This window comes from Terrapene carolina, unplaced genomic scaffold (assembly GCF_002925995.2).
Source record: "Terrapene carolina triunguis isolate 2854851 unplaced genomic scaffold, T_m_triunguis-2.0 Scaffold96, whole genome shotgun sequence".
NCBI lineage: Eukaryota > Metazoa > Chordata > Testudines > Emydidae > Terrapene > Terrapene triunguis.
In genome coordinates, this window is record NW_020664447.1 from 6853503 (window position 1) to 6871092 (window position 17590).

The 17590-nt window shown below is 42.3% G+C and overlaps 1 protein-coding gene across 1 annotated transcript in view; it reads right to left on the reverse strand.

Annotated features, from left to right (window-relative positions):
* The window catches only part of GALNT18 (polypeptide N-acetylgalactosaminyltransferase 18), a 438485-nt gene extending 421770 nt beyond the window's left edge, over positions 1-16715 (reverse strand). The window contains exons 1-2 of the mRNA XM_024196054.1: positions 16492-16715; positions 16085-16350 (exon numbers count right to left, since the gene is read on the reverse strand). Coding sequence (XP_024051822.1) covers positions 16085-16319 — 235 coding nt within the window. The 5' untranslated portion in view covers positions 16320-16350; positions 16492-16715. The remainder of the gene's footprint in view (positions 1-16084; positions 16351-16491) is intronic.
* Positions 16716-17590: the final 875 nt, after the last annotated feature.

Below are 17590 nucleotides of genomic sequence, written 5' to 3' on the forward strand. Positions count from 1 at the left end.
TCAGATTAGATAGTCTGTTTTGATATCCTTCCTGCTCTGTTCTTTGAAAGATGTGTATATTAAACTAGATCAACTGGGTTTGAGTCTTGCATGCTTGATAGATGAGCTAGAAGATGTTGTTCTAATTAATGCAAGTAAATATTTTGTCAAATCCATTAAAAGTATAAAGCTGCTTTTGAAAGCACTGGCAAAAGAAAGGCTTCCAGAATGAAAATCAGAGGCAGTTTATTGCCTCTTTTCATTCCTTAGCGGTGATAACAATAGTTTCATATTCATTAAAAGGACGTAAAATATTCATGTAGCATATTATTTTCATGGAGCCTTCAGCTTCTTTCTATTTCTCCTCCACCCACTCCCCCAGCTTTTTTTCCCATGGTTGCTTTAGTGGTCACATTTTCAAATCCGAAAGACCATATGAATTACAGTATAATAATAGGTTTAGCTATCCATACCTCACATGAACAGCTGAAAGTATGACTGTTAGCATAAGAAATGTTGTTTTTTCTCTGTGTGATCTTATGAAGCCCAGACAGTAAAATTACAAGAATCCCTGCAAAAAAGCAGGTAGAACAAAGGGAATTTGGCGGCTATACTGTGCTCTCATCTGTGAGACCTGTTAATTCTGAGTACAGATCATCCTGAAAAGGGTAGTTCTCGGAACCTGAATTTTAAAGCCATGTCACTCCATAACATATGGTTACCGACTCACTGAGTCTGCGGTACTGGAGGAGCTTATCTGACACCGTTTTTCATGCAGGGCGTGCCAAGCATTCTCTCAAAGCCTATGGCAAGTCATAACTCGGTGCAGGGATCAAAAGCTTCAAAGGAATGTGAATCCACCATGAAGCTGGGCTCAGGTAATGCATGCTTTAGTCTGATGATTCATAAAGCAGGTTTCTAGTTCGAATCTGATTACAGTATAGTAGAATGGTACTGTAGCTCTGCTCTCAGAACAAAAACTATACTTATCTCCCAGGATGTCAAACTTACAATGATTGTTAATCTATCAGTGATCATGATGCTATAGAAAATAATTGCAAAGCCTGCCCACCTCGCTTCTCCTTTCTTTCCTTTTGTAATCACCAGCGACAGCTTTTGTAAAAGGAAAACCCAAGGGATGCGACCACATGCAGAAAATGGTTTTGGGGTTTGTTTGGGGTTTTTGTTTGTTTGTTTGTTTTTTTGGGGGGGGGAGATGGCCAGGAGTGTAACTGCACTAATGGTTCAGGTCCATTTAGGGTGAAATATAAACAAATGGCAAAAAAAAAGTGAGGCACTTCCCCCACCCAACATTTTGTCCTACTTATTCCCCCAGTGGCTGCACCTCTGGAACCTAAAGGTAAGACTTTTCTCACACACTTGCAGAAGGTTTTATTTCAAAGAGACAGGCAGCGTGGTCCAGTGGCGAGGACACTGTAGACATATAAATTAACTGTATCAGCTCAGGAAAGGGACCTGGGTGTCACTGTAGACAGCTCAGTGAAGACTTCTACTCAACGCACTGCACTAGTCAAAAAGCAAACAAGATGTGGGATTTGTACACTCCATGACGGCAGCACCTAAAGTGAGTCAGGAAAGGGTTAATGGGCTGCTGGGGGCCCAATCAGCCCCGTCCCACGAATCCTGAAAAGAGGTATCCAGCTTTGAGAAAGGAGAGCTCAGAGGCTCAGCTGGTGCCTGATGGAGAGGAAAAGAAGATCTTCAGCCCTCACTACAGGCAAGGGGCCCTGCAGGTCTGCTCCCAGCCAACAATCTGTGGCGGGACCTGGGGAGTGCTGCCAGGGACTAGAAGTAATTGGACTCAGAAAGGCCCCCGGGAGCGAGCCTTTATGTGACCTAATCAGAGGGCTAAGTCTCCTCACCCCAGAAGGCGTTGGAGGCTAGGTGGAATGGTAGACCAAAACAGGAAGGAAACAGCCAGCCACTGCTGCATCATGCCATGCCATAATCTAGACTACTCAAGGAGCTGACTCAGGAGATATCTGAGCCGTTAGTGATTATCTTCAAAAACTCATGGAAGATGGGACAGATTCCAGAGGACTGAAAGAGGACAAATATAGTGCCAAATCTATAAAAAAAGGGAATAAGGACAACCTGGGGATTACAGACCAGTTAGTTTAACCTAAGTACCCGGAAACATAATGGAGCAAATAATCAATCAATTTGAGAACACCTACAAGATAATAAGGTGATAAATAACCGCATGGATTTGTCAAAATAAATCATGTCAAATTGACTTAATAGCCTTCTCTGACAGGGTAACAAGCCTGGTGGATGGGGGGAAGTGGCAGATGGGGGAAATACATCCTAAATGGAACTACAAGGTGAGTGCATAACTGGTCGGAAAACCATTCCCAGAGAGTAATCATCAGTGGTTCACAGTCAGGCTGGAAGGGCATATCGAGTGGGGCCCCACAGGGATCGATCCTGGATCCAGTTCTGTTCAATATCTTCATAAATGGTTTAGATAATGGCATAGAGAGTACACTTGGAACACTGGCAGACAATACCAAGCTGGGAGGGGTTGCAAGTACTTTGGAGGACAGGATTAAAATTCAAAATGATCTGGACAAACTGGAAAAATGGTCTGAAGTAAACAGGATCAAATTCAGTAAAGACAAATGCAAAGTACTCCACTTAGAAAAGAACAATCAGTTGCACACATACAAAATGGGAAGTGACTGCCAAGGAAGGAGTACTGCAGAAAGGGATCTGGGAGTCACAGTGGATTGCAAACTAAATGAGAGTCAACGGTGTAACACTGTTGCAAATAAAAACAAACATCAATCTGGGATGTATTAGCAGGAGTGCTGTAATCAAGACAAGAAGTAATTCTTCCACTCTACTGCGTGCTGATAAGGCCTCAACTGGAGTATTGTATCTAGTTCTGGGCACCACATTTCAGGAAAGATGTGGACAAACTGGAGAAAGTCCAGAGGAGACCAACAAAAAATGATTAAAGGTCTAGAAAACATGACCCATAAAAAAAGATTTAAAAATTGGGTTTCTTTAGTCAGGAGAAGAGAAGCCTGAGGGGGGAACATGATAACAGTTTTCAAGTACAATAAAAGGTTGTTACAAGGAGGAGGGAGAAAAATTGTACTCGTTGACCTGTAGGACAAGAAGCAATGGGCTTAAATTGCAGCAAGGGTGGAGTAGATTGGACATTAAGAAAAACTTCCTAACTGTCAGGGTAGTTAAGCACTGGAACAAATTGCCCAGGGACGTTGTAGAATCTCCATCAGAGGAGGTTGTTAGACAAACACCTGTCAGGAATACACTAGTTATTACGTAGTCCTGCCTTGAGTGCAGGGGACTGGACTAGATGACCTCCCAAGGTCTCTTAAATCCTACACGTCAATGATTCTATACGGGGATGCACAGGAAGGCATGAGACCACAGACGCATAAGGAATGAAATAGGGAATAATATGGAAAAATATTATACTAACCACTGAGACAATGTTCGTCAGCATGATCAGCATTTTCTTGTACTCTCCATCTGTTGTCTCTTGTCTCATAATTAGATTGTAAGTCCCTGGAGCAGGGTCTGTCTTTTTGTTCTGTGTTTGTACAGCACCTAACACGATGGGGTCCTGGTCTACAACTAGGGCTCCTATGTGCTAAAGAAATATGAGTTATAATCATATATCAATAAATGATTCAATCTCATCTAGACTAGGGTTCAGTTCTGGTCACCCCATCCCAGAAAGTATATTGCACAATTAGAGGGGGTCAGAGAAGGGCTACAAGGATGACCAGGGGCCTGGAAAAGTTCATATATGAAGAGATTGAAGAGACTGATATTGTTTATTTTAGAAAAGAGATTAAGAAGAGGGGACATGACAAAAGTATATAAAATAATGAATGGTCTAGAAAAGGTAGATTGGATGCTTCTGTTCTCCCTGCTTCATAACAAAGGCACAGTGAATAAAATTAAAAGGTGGCAAATACAAAATGAAAGGAAGTAATTTTTCACACAATGCAAAATTAGACAGTGAACCTCAATGCCACAGGATGTCACTGAGACCAAACATTTTAGTAAGATTTAAAAAGGAATCAGACATTTAAATGGCTAGCAAGCATATCCAGATTTGTTATTAATGATTAACATTTTGAAGGGATAATAAACCTCATGCTTCAGGGTTTAAGCCAGTCTCCAAGTACTAAAGATCAGGATGCGACCTAATGAGGGGGGCAGATTATCCCACATCTACCTACTGTAGAGTTCTTACACCATCCTCTGAAGCATCTGGGATGAAAAGCGTCAAAGGAACATCAATCCACCAGAGAACTGGGTCCAGGTAATTCACTGCATTCTATCCACTAATATATTGCAATTCATTGGTGCTGGCCACTGTCAGAGACAGCATACTGGACCAGGTGGACCACAGCTCTTATCCACTCTGGCAATTCCTATATTCCTTAGCTCTGCTGCTGACTTCTGTGTCTCTGCTTCCCCTCCGGCCCTCTGTCTCTTGTGTCTGTTTTGACTGTAAGGCCTTCGGGGCAGGGACTGTCTCTTGCTATGTATTTGTACAATGCCCACTAAAATGGGGGCCTGATCTCATTTGGGGCCTGCAGCTGCCACTGTAAATCAAATAACAAACAACAAAAACAAAGTTGCAGTAGAGAAAGGGGAAGAGCAGGGAACCGCCACTGTTTTGATTTAAAAGGGATGCTCCCAAATGGCAAAGTGGAGCTCTCATCTCCCTATCAAAACTAGTGTAAGTTTTTCCCTATTTCACTCATCTTCAAACTTTAACCAGAGGTGGTGCTGGAGAACTGCAATGGCCACAATCAGCTTCTAGCTTGGCCTCAGAAAACCCGAAACATGACAAAAAAAGCATCTCAGCGCACTAATTGTTACAGAATGCCAGTTCAGGAGAGGAAATCTACTAGGAAAATGAAAATGAGATGTTATTACACTACAAATGCCAAGCAGAGCACAGACAAAAATGGCGAACTCCTCCTCAGACAAGTATACCACTGACCTCAGTACAAACCCACTACGTGCTTTATCTAAAGAGCTGAAAGGAGGCTGGATGAGGATGAGGAGTAGGTGAAAGAGAGATGAACTTTAAACTAGATAGTTTGAGAGGCAAATTAAGGGGATGGTGACTAGGGTTAGTGCGTTAGAGGATGCAGAAATACACACACAAAACTTCCAGAAAGTCAGTCTTCACTTTAATGGTGCTTTGGATAGTTCAAGACACCGGTGTAGAGATCAATTGGAGATTTTAATGTCTTTAAAAGGCAAATTAAAGAATTAGGTCTGATGTATGAGTTCAGAGAAATAGTTCACCTATTAACAACATCTCCAGGGCTTGTATTCCAGAACTGAAGCAAAATCCCAGGCTCTAGCCACACTGCACATAACGCAGGTGTAAATGACCTTTATGCAACCATTCCTCAATCTCTGGGCTAGTTTTAAGGCACAATTTAACACAGCCTCAAGGCTACTCTAAATTGCACCAGCTACTAATAGCAGCTTCCTGGCTAAGCCCTCTTTCTCTCAACCACAGCCACTGCCCCAAAGGCTGGTAAAAAAGCCACTCCACTGGCCCAGTGTCAACCATGATGGGAAAATATTTGGGGTGCCAATTAAGTTGTCTTTGTGACTGCCACACCAGGGTAAAGATCTGGCCCATGATTTTTTATGTATCACCATGTTTTCTTTAGGTATCCTCTCACTGGCATGCATGAGAACGGCCATATTGGGTCAGACCAATGGTTCATCTAGCCCAGTATCCTGTCTTCCAACAGTGACCAATGCCACATGCTTCAGAGGGAACGACCAAAACAGGGCAATTATCAAGCGATCCCTCCCCTATCAGCTAGTCCCAATTTCCGACAGCAAGAGGTTTAGACACACCCAGAACATGAGGTTGCACCCCTTACCAACTTGGCTAAAAGCCATTGATGGACCTCGCCTCCATGAATGTATCCAATTCTTATTTGAATCCTGTTATAGTTTTGGCCTTCTCAACACCCCTGGCAATGAATTCCACAGGCTGATTACACACTGTATGAAAAAGTACTTCCTTATGTTTGTTTTAAACAGGATGCCTATTAATTTCATTGGGTGACCCCTGGTTCTTGTGTTAAATGCAAGGGTAAACAACACTTTCTTATTCACTTTTCCACAACATTTATAATTTTATAGACATCTATTATATCCTCCCTTAGTCATCACTTTTCTAAGGTGAACAGTCCCAGTCTTTTTAATCTCTCCTCGTATGGAAGCTGCTACATACCTTTAATCATTTTTGTTGCTTTCTCTGTACTTTTTCCAATTCTGATACATCTTTTTTGAGATGGGGCAACCAGAACTGCATGTAGTATTCAACAGGTAGGAGTACAATGAATTTATGTAGTGGCATTATGATATTTTCTGTCTTATTATCTATCCCTTTCCTAATGGGTCCTAATATTGTTAGCTTTTTTGACTGCCGCTGTTTTCAAAGAACTAACCATGATGACTCCAAGATCTCTTTCTTGAGTGGTAACAGCTAATTAAGACCCCATCATTTTGTATGTATAGTTGGCATTATGGTTTTCTAATGTGCATTGCTTTGCACTTATCAACACTGAATTTCATCTGCCATTTTGTTTTCCAATCACCCAGTTTTGTGAGATCCCCTGGTAACTCTTTGCAGTCTTCTTTGGACTTAAATATCTTGAGTAATTTTGTATCGTCTGCTAACTTTGCCACCTCATTGTTTACCCCCGCTCTCATTTATGAATATGTTGAGCAGCACTGGTCCCAGGTCTTTGGGGCAGTGGTTCTCAACCAGGGGTACCTGTACCCTGGGGGTACACAGAGGTCTTTCAGGGGTACATAAATTCATCTAGATATTTGCCTAGTTTTACAATAGGCTATATAAAAAGCGCTTGTGAAGTCGGTACAAACTAAAATTTCATACAATGACTTGTTTATATTACTGTATATACTATACACTGAAATGTAAGTACAATATTTATATTCCAATAGATTTATTTTAGAATTATATGGTAAAAATTGGAAAGTAGGTAATCTTCAGTAATAGTGTGCTGTGACACTTTTGTCTTTTTATGTCTGATTTTGTGATCAAGTAGTTTTTGAGTGAGGTGCAACTTGGGATATGCAAGACAAATCAGACTCCTGAAAGGGGTACAGTAGTCTGGAAAGGTTGAGAACCACTGCCTCGGGGGACTCTGCTATTTACCTCTCAGAACTGTCATGGGCAATGCTGGATTATACTATCAGGATGCAGTTTATGTAACTTTTCTTAGTATAATCTTGATGACAGACCCTTCTGCTGAGCAAGTGTCCGCAGCAGAAAACGTATCCCTTCTCTTAGCAGTCACAGCAGAGAGGCTAAGGGTGCAAAGGGTAGGCAACAAAGTTATCCTCTCAGCCCTAAATGGGCTCCCTCCAACAGTCCTGCAGATACAAAGTGGCCTTCAGTCTCCATACTTCCGGTGTAGTGAAATGTGCTGTGGGAATAAGTGCTTGTAGGTTCAAATCCTGTCTAATCTGTTGCAGAGGAGGTGAATATTCTTAACTTCCAGGAACACTAAACTCATGTAAAAGAGAGAATAAACTCCTTCAGCCCTAGCTAACTATGACTCTGAATGTTCCTTTGGGGTGTTCTCACTCCCCCAACACTACTATGCAAAAATATATGTCATCGTCAACCTTAGCCTGCAGGAACCCTCTTCTCTAAGGTAGATACCTGCTCTGTAGAGTTTGCAATAATGCGGCAATGTTGGTTTAGGAATGACTGAATGTGTACTGGGTATATTGTTTTATGCTCCTTTTTATCTGTGCTACGGTGACATAAAACTACTCTCTGATATCAGAAGGATGGCCCCATGGTTAGGGCAAAAGCGTAGGACTTGCAAGATCTGGGTTCAATTCCCTGCACTACCACAAACTGACTGTGTGGCCTTGGGCCAGAGACCTAGGGAAATTTTTTTAATTGACTGAGGTACTTTGGGCCAAATTTACAGAGGTATTTAGTTGCCTAAAGATGCAAACACACATCTAGTGAGATTTACAAATCTGAATCAGACATCTAATTACCATGGACTCTCAACGGGAGTGGTGTCTAACCTTCCTAGGCCCTTTGTAAATCCCACTGAGGGGACGTCGGCCTACACAGCAAGTGGCAGCGAGTCTCAGAGCTCAGGCAGACAACCTCAGGCTCATGCTACTGAGCTAAAAATAGCTGTGTAAATGTTACAGCTCTGAAGCCCAACCCTATCCCTAGGCTTCAGAGCCCGAGGTCCAGCCCGAGCTGTAACAGCTACTTAGCCATTTTTAGCATAGTAGCACAAGTCCCGTGAGCCTGAGTCTGTCGAGTGGGGTTCTGAGACTCGCTGCCATGGGCTGTGTATTCATACCATGAGAGTGTCTGGCTGCATCTTTAGGCACCTAAATACCTTTGTGAATCTAGCCCTTAGGAGCCAAGTCTGAGTGATGAGTCAATGGGATTTAAGAGCCTAATTACCTAAATCATTCTGAAAATTTTGCCCTTAGTCTCTCTGTGCCTCAGTTACCCTACCCCCCAGGGTGTTGTAAAGATAAATACACTAAGCAGCATGAGGTCCTCAGATATGATAGTGTTAGAGGCTTGCCTGTCACATCTCTGTTTTTCTGCCTGTTATGTCATCCCACCATTTTTGTTTTCTGATTACTGAAGAAATGGCATATTCTCACTTCTGTCCTATGCATATGTCAGGGATGCTCATAAGTACTCTAGTCTCTCCGTAATGATACTTTGCACTTCCACGGCACCTTTTATTCAAGGATTTCAGATGATTTCCTAAAGGTGGGTATGCATGTTGTTTCCCATTTCACAAAAGGGGAAACTGAGGCACAGAGAGGTTCAGAAACTTGGCCAAGACAAATACAGTGAGACAGAGGCAGAGTCAAGAATAGAACCCCAGTTCTCCTGGCTCATCTTCCACCGTAACCATAGGACCACACACCAATGAAGTTTCTTTCTGCTGTTTCCAAATAACTCAAACTACTGTTCGTACATCAAGATAACCAGTCATTACTACCCAAGCTGAGTATACATTCAGAGCTTGTGAACACTACTGTCAGGCTACCTTTGGTTTTTGATTGGAGGAATTTTCAAGAGTGAATCAGGTTTCTCTTTGCAGAGTGATGTGACACTTTAAAGAATAGCAGTAATTATTCCACCATCCTCTGCTTCCCTAACTAAGAAAAAAAAATTCCTGAAGTTGTCCAGTACTCAGCAATTATGGGCTCTACAACATAAAAATCATCGGGGGAAAGGAGTAGTATTCTGAGATGGTAACAGTTTTCCAGCCACATTACAAAGTGTGCCTTCCAAAAGCATTCACCCTAAGGAGTTAAAGTAAGGTTTGTTTAAATTAACTCTAACTTTACTTCTTTTTTCTAATCTGGTTCATAAACAGTAATAGGTTAGTTTGAGAGAATCCTAATCTGATTTCAAATTTCTTGTTTAACTACTATCTCAAACTTTCTGGACCATTCTTGGACTCCAATCTAAACATACAGCAGGCATCATCCAGCCATCATGTGTTTACTGTGTGCACACATGCACGCACACACACACACACACACACACACACACACACACACACACACTTTGGAAAAAAGCTCTGGCAAAAACAAAATGCAGTCTGGTTGCTCCCAAACACTTCATGGATCCAGGAAGACCATTAAATGCTCCTTTTAAAGACTATTATTGATTTCATTTTGTAACTGAACATGCCTGTAATGAAGATTATTATGTAACTGAAAAGCATTTAGCAAAATATTTAATAATGCTGTTGTGTTTAACCATGTTTTCTTCAAGAGCAGTACACTTATGTATATTATCATAATAAGTTCTTTTTATGTTTATTTTGGTGTCTTTCCAACAACATCACTCGCTGTCAGACCCATTCAAAAACCATGCACTTTCTATCAAAATCCAATAATCTGTGCAATACAAACCAGTGAAGTCTCAGGATTTGAACATGTGGCCTGTAGCAAAAGAATGAGACAAAAACTGCAACTCACCCTAAGAGCTATAAATAAAGATGTTGAAGAAAAAGCTCACAACAAATTCTTTGTCTATTTCATTTCCCCATCAACAAACAGCAGTGGCCTTTCCAGCTACTGAAAGGATGCTCTATACAAATCACACCTTTCCGCACATAACTAGCTGAAGAAGTTTTTACCATCAAAACTTTTAGAAAATTCAGTAATTTAAACTAGAAAAAAGAATTCCTGCTCTACTAGCATTGTCATTGCAAATTCCTTACCAGTGAACTGACCTACTTCAACTAAAATAATCAGAGAACCAGATTCTGTCAAAAGCAAATCAAATCAATAAATAATAATAATACTACAAAAGGAAATGTCTTATCTGCAGTAATAAGACTGGATCCACGATAGTTACAGTACTTTAATAAAGCTAAACAGGAAATGTCCAGTTTGGGTCATTGTGTTCCAGCCACTGCAAAACAAATCCATGGCAGAAGGATCAGCTGTAGTCGGAGGTGACAGATAATGTTACAAGCATAAAGAAAGTTTAGATTAATGAAAATAAAGTTGCATTTATAGGCCTAGTGAATTTTCTTATTCTTAACTCTTCTGCATATCGTCCCTTGAATATATTGGGCTTATAGTGATGTTGGTGAGTACACAGCTACTAGTGAGCTGCACTCCTCTAGCTCAAGCCACTTGAATAGATTTTTTTTATACCAACCACTTTTTCACTTCAAAGCATGGGAAATATGACAGCTGAACTCACACAAATCTCCACTGACATGCACTACCCGAGAACGAGCAAGGCAGTCATAGACTAAGGGGAAAAAAATAATGAGAAAACTAATGGGACTTATCCTGCAAAGCCTTAACACACCATAGTAGCTCTTCCTCACACAATTAGTCCCTTTGACTTCAGGCTACTTTACTTGAATAAAGACTACACATATAGGGCCTTTTGTAACAGAACATATACTTCTTGTCCCAGATTTATCCTTGATTTGACTTTCAGTGGAATAATTACATTTTATTTAGCGATAAATACAGTTAGTAGCTTTTGTGCTTGAGGGGATGAACTAAGACGGATTTGATGATGGTGCTGAGAATTATTTCAGATCCTGTGATCCTGGTTTTATGGAATGGTCTAGAGATTTCCATTCAGCTAAAATGTATTGCAAAGGATACTTAGCTGCACCAGAGTTTAGGCACAGCACACATCCTAAAGAAGAAGCTGACTCACATCTTCTATATATATTTAAAATAAAAAAATAAAAGGGAGGGGAGGGGATAGACACAGAGAATGGAGTAATTCATTCCAGAAAGCAGGTCAGAAACTCACCATATCCACTTTGTCCTCAACATATTTCCATCAGAGTTACGTCTACAACAGTAACGGCTGCTTCACAACATGGCATCTCCAGAAGAGAGGAGGCAGTTGGAAACCAATGTCAGATGCAGCAGCATGCAAGCTACTAGGATTGACCTCCTAGTATCATGTAGGTGGTTGAGTAATTACCGGCTGGTAAATAGATTTTAAACCAGAATCACATTCCACAGCTGCCACTGTCCATTTTCTTTTTTAAGTTTCACTGCACATTTCATACCTCCTACATTCAAGGATCTTTTCATTTGACATGGAAATGCAGCCACCTCTGGGACAGAAGTTGGGAAGGTTTGAACAACACAAAATGCCACTGCATAAACAGGTCAGGGCAGAAAGCAAAAAAGCACAGGAGAGTTCTGGGTGAGATCTGTGTGACTGTAGAATAGCTTTCCAAAGGAAACGTTACACTCTCCATCATCTAAGACGTTTAAAAGTAGACTGGAGAAAACACTATTATTGTTAATGCTGTTTCTCTTGTCATCGCAGCCCGTCTGATATTTATATTGTAACAACAGATCAGCTCAGATGATTTTTAGTTTGCATGCAACTTAGGCGAGTTCTTTTTTAGTGCCAGAGTAAATGGATGAGGCATTATTAAGATGAGCGATGTGCTGTGAAGTACTCTTGTACCGAGTTTAATAAAATTAGATTATTATTTTTTGGGTAGTAGTAGATTTCTTGTAGACTTGGGAGAATGAACTGTCTTCATGTAAATTGAAACATTTGATTTCAATTGCAAACTCTAGACTGGAACCACTAACATTTCTTTTAATACAGTATTCATTACAATACTCATTAACCTTAGCCCTTTAAAGGATATTGTCCCGTAATAAAGCTCAAGGCACAAAAAAATACATTTGCCACATTCATTTCTTAACCATAAAAAAGATTGCATTATGCATAAAACTATCCATCTGGTCGCTTCCTCATTTTCACATACACACAAATTTTCTCAAAAAAACAATATGCTATTTTGTCTGCAAACTGTAAAGGAAGTGGAAATTACACTTCTTAGTGTGGGTAGCCTAGTATACAATATATGCCTTCTACTGCAGAAATAATGGCAATAATAATGTTTAGCACTTTACATTTTTCAAAATGCTACACAATCATTAACTACTTAATCCTTATGACCTACTGCTGTAGATAAAGTAGGTGAGTACGTCCCATTTTACAGAGACAACAGAAAGGTGAAGTGACTTGCCCAAGGATACTCAACAAGTCAGTGGCAGAACTGGGAATACAGCCCAGGGGTTCATGGCCTGCAGCCTCAAGCTCAAATCCCTACATCATGCTGCCTCTCACCAAAGTGCCATTTCTGTCTCTCCAGCAAAGCCACACATGACCAGTCCTCCATCAGGCTGCCCGTTATGGGAACAGGAGCAAAAAGGCTTTTACACATCACAGGTGCAGAAATGGCACTATGCATCTGTACAACTTTCCATGTAGAAGCAGGTCAGCTGTGAGCTTGCTGTGTACCCCAAATTTGCATCATTGCATACTGGGCAAAAATGTGCCTGTGGTGTGGGCAGAGCGGATATAACTCAGGGTAGACATCCTTATGCCACCTCCTAGAGCCCAAACAAAAAAGTGCATAACCACCATGTTGATGACAAGCAGTTGCTCCTGAACACTTGCTGAAGAACTGTAGATACACAGCTGTGTTGGCTGATGGTGAACAAGGCCACATGGTAAGTGAATATCTGTCTTTCACATTTGACCCATTCATTCAATTTTTGACCGGTGCAGGATCTCGCCCAGTATTTACCTTCTCACAATATTAAATCTAACTCCCCCCTCCCCTTTCTCTCTCTCATTGAAACAAAATGTCTCCAGACTAATGATTTGCTTATTACGCTATCTTTATTTCAAAGATATTATTTTTCTTTGAAAGCACCCACCCTCTTGTTTCCAATCTACTTGGTAAAATATTACAAGGCTGCAATTTATATTCCCAAGGAATTCCCAGGCACCATCAAACTAAATCATTCAATCAGGAAACAAATTAAAATAAAATATCAGGGAAACTCCCTTGTGGAAAATATATTTCCATTATCGCTTTCCTGGCAACTGGAGACGACCCTAAAGAATGGGATTCTATTGCCCTTGCTAATTCCATGTCTTGTCAACATTTGTGAAAACAGCGGAGGCACTCAGAGCTTCCATAAGAATATTCTCCAATAGACAAAAGTAGTGAAAAAAAGCTCAATGGCAAACTACAGATAACTTTAAGCCATTATGGAGGATGATCTGTCCTATATAGAGAAATAAATTCCAAATTTATCATTTGTTGATGCTGATCCAGAGGCTCACCAAAGCCCAATTAAGTCAATGGGGGAAAAAAGATGTATCCCCAACTGTCACAGAACTGAGCAAAAAAAATATTTAAAAAAAAGATTTATTTTGTATCTTCAGTAGCAGCCACCCTTGTGAACCTAATCACTATGGTTTGGACTTGAACTCACATTTAGGGACAGTGATGTTCTATTGATTTGCTAACCGAACAACTGGCTTCATTAGGAAGAGCAATGCAAATCTCTATCCATTTGATTTTAGCTGTTTTTTTAATAAATGTTAGTATTTATCAAACCGTGGACCTGGTTACTTTTAAAAAAGAAGCAGATTTCAGTTTTCTTAAAACGGTGTTTAAGGAAATGAAAAACCAAAAATGCTTATGAAAGAAAGTAACATCATTAGATCGTATACAATCCCTCTCATCCTCTCCCTTTAAAAAGGTCATTTTATTGTACCTTTCACTATCATAGACAAAGAACAAGTTACCAAGCTAGCAAGCAGATACAGATCTAAAAGACTAATATTTCCTTTAAAATATTTTGAAGAAAACTACCTCTACAGATAATTAGGCATTTAGACTAGTATTTTCAAAGAAGTCCAAGGGAGTTAGGCATCCAACTCACATGACATTCAGGCACCTAACTCTCAACGGTGCTTTTGAAAAACCCTGCCTTAGTATGGAAAGCTCCCGTAGCGCACTCCATTGCCACTCAGACAAGAATATATTTCTCTTCAAAAATTAATTTTAGGGATCCAGATAAACCGGAGGAATGCATGAAAGTCAGAGCTGGCAGGAACTGACCTAACTCATCCTTCTCAAAGGAAATTGTGTTTTACTAAATTATCCAGGTTAAAGACAATGCTGCTGAGAAAAGGAGACAAGTGCAAACTCAAGAGTTTAAAAAAATACTGTCTCTTCAAAAATGTTATAGTACATGTACACCCAGAAGTCAGCATGAAATAGTAGGGCTTTAAAGTATCCCGATCAAATTGAGAATCCCTCTACACATTATGAACTCAAGCACCCATAACTATTATGATGTTTGTTTACATTTCCAGCATACAAGTCCTGTAGGTCAAAACTACTTGGAAGCAAAATAGATTTGTGCACCGGTGGTGGAAAAAGCAGCAGAGCTCATTTACCAGATGCTTTGCTCTGTGCATGTGTAGATAGACAAGACTAAGGAGACTAACGTTGGGACCTGACGCCTCAGTGCTGCCGCTACAGAAAGACAAGAGGGCTCCCCTCTAGCACCTTGCAAGAGATCTTATTTACCCCTGCCGGATATTTAAAGAGATACACAAATCATAAAGGGGGGGGGGGTAGCTGTTTGTTCCCACACGGATGAGGAGAATAATGCGGGAGCCATTACTTACGGATCACATATACACAAAGTAATGCAAGATCTCAAGCACTGCCTGGTAATTTACCCATGAAACCATGTCACAGCCCCCGCCCGCCCTGGCCCGGGCCGGAGATCGAATCAAAGAGACATTACACGACTATAATCCCAGCTGGCTCCCACAGCAGCCGCCGGGGAACCCGCGAGCACAGACCCACACGCAGCCCCGTGACAACGTTCCGTTCAGAGCAGCCCGCGCGGGGGAAGATTCACAACAAATAAATAATAAGGGTTGATCACAGACTGCAAGAGCCTCCTCGCTCCTTCCCGGCCGAGACCTCCCCGGCGAGTTCCTGCAGACATCGGCGATCAGGTTTATGACTGCAACACATACACAGCCTAACCCCCGTGGGAGATGTCGCCGCTGGCACAGCAGATGCTAAGGGACCGCAAAGCTCGCCCCATCCCGACACCCGTTCTCCTGCCCGCTGCTCGGCTTTGCCACGCCAACAAGAGCCCCGGGCTAAGGAAGCCACGGCAGGAGCCTTTCCCCCAGGCTCCGGGGCAGCCGGCAGCAATGTTAGCAGCTCGATCACCAGCTCTCCGAGCGCAGGGGGCCGGCTTCGTCAACAAACCAGCCCCCGGGAGCCCTTGGCTCACCCAGACTCGTCAGCCCAGTCAGGAATCATCCCCAAGGGAGGGTCGCCACTCAGCAAGCTTCGTAGCCGGCGGCCGGGGCTGCAAAGCGCTGCAACCAGCAGCCCCTGATCCCAGCCACGCCGCCGCCTGCTCCAGCTAGCACGCTGCGCTCCCCGGCACTCACCAGGCAGCCGAGAGGAGGCTGCTGGCAACTTCTGCCTGCACAAGAGTCTGAACAAAGCCTCCGATTCTTCTGGGCTGCTGCAGGCATCTCTCCCCCGATGGCAGCCGGAATCTGCCACCCGCACAACACATAAAATGCAATAGGAAGGGATGGGGAAGGCTGCAAAGGAAGGACCCGGAGAGGAGCGGGCTGGGGGTGAGGGAAAGCAAGAGGGGAGGAAGGTGGTACCTTGTATGTGCTGCTTGATGACATTTTCCAAGTGATCCAGCCTTTCTATAATCCTTAAAGTGTCCCCTTTGTCTTCCTCTAACTTTTTCTCTGAGATCGGCTCCTGCACTTTCACATAGACACTGGCAATATAGTTGGTGACCCAGCCCACGTAGAGCAGGCAGATGATGTTAGTCATTCCACTCAAGATCACGCAAGTGGACACTAAAGTTTTGGTTTTCCTGGTGCAAACCATCCTGAGATCCCTCCATATAGCTCCAAAAATCCTGTGATCCAGAGAAATAAAATTAAAGTGCGATAAAAAAAATCCTTCCCTCCCCCTTAGCCCAAAACGGAGACCACTCAAGTCAGTAAATTTCCATGCAGGAAGTTTGCTAGTCCACAGAATAAAAATCTCTCTCGCCTACCTAGAAGGGGGAGCAGGTTGGGAGGACTGGTTATTTAGGATCCTGGATTTTAATACATTAAAATAGCGGAAACTTTGCAACAGCAGCAAGTCATCAGTAGTGTCAGTTGCCCGGCTGGCTGTTCTGTTTAGGAATCGGTCGTTCCCAAAGGCATGAAGGAAGCGAGTAGTCAAGTGCCCAAGTGTTGCAAACTTTGTTCTCCCCAACGCTGCTTCCCATTGCAATCAGCCACAGCTCCCGAATCAGATCTTGCAAAGAGCTTGCAGGAGAGGCGGGCTTGCACGGCCTCAGATTGACAGATCTTCCCTCCAATGAAGAACCGGCTATGGAGGAGAGTTTGTTAATATCACCCTATGACCAACAGGGACCTAGCAGGGGCGGAGTTATACCAGGGGCCCACCTGCTTCTCTCTCACACATACACAGAGTCATACGGAGGGGAGTCTCGGGGCCCCCACAGTGCTACAGCCGTTTGGGCGAGAAACAGGCAGTTTCTCCTCCACACTGCCTCCGCGTTTGTTAGTCTAGAGATGAGTGCAGGGCTTGTTAGGAGCTTTTTTCTCCCTGAGCTAAGATGAGCACGCTAGGTCCCAGCTTGCAACTTAGCAAAACTTTCCGATTTTTCTCAGGAGTGAGCTGCATTTTTTTCTGCTCCGATTGTGCCGAGGCCAATAAGCTGTTTGAGACAAAAAACAAGTCTGGGATTCCTCGGTACTCTCAACATATCTGCCCATCTAGAAACTCGTTGATTTGTTTTCTGGGGTGAAGCCAGAGAAATTCCCGTTGTGCCTGTAAACTATTGGTTCCCTGGATCCAGATAGTCAATTTTCCACCCTGAGAATATACTTCCCCTTTTTCTCTTCTGTTTTTTTTTTTGTGAGCTGCATTATCATTTGCTAACAGTGGCTTAGATGCTGCACCTGGATTCATGCTGGCAGACCCCTGCATCCATGCAGAGCACTATTGACTGAAATGGGACTGCATGCAGGCATAAGGAATTCAGGATTGGGACCTATATAAAAATTTCACCGTTTAGCTCAGTCCACAATGTCAAGTTCTTTGTGTGACTTCCCTTCTTTCTTCTCCATCTCAAACCACAA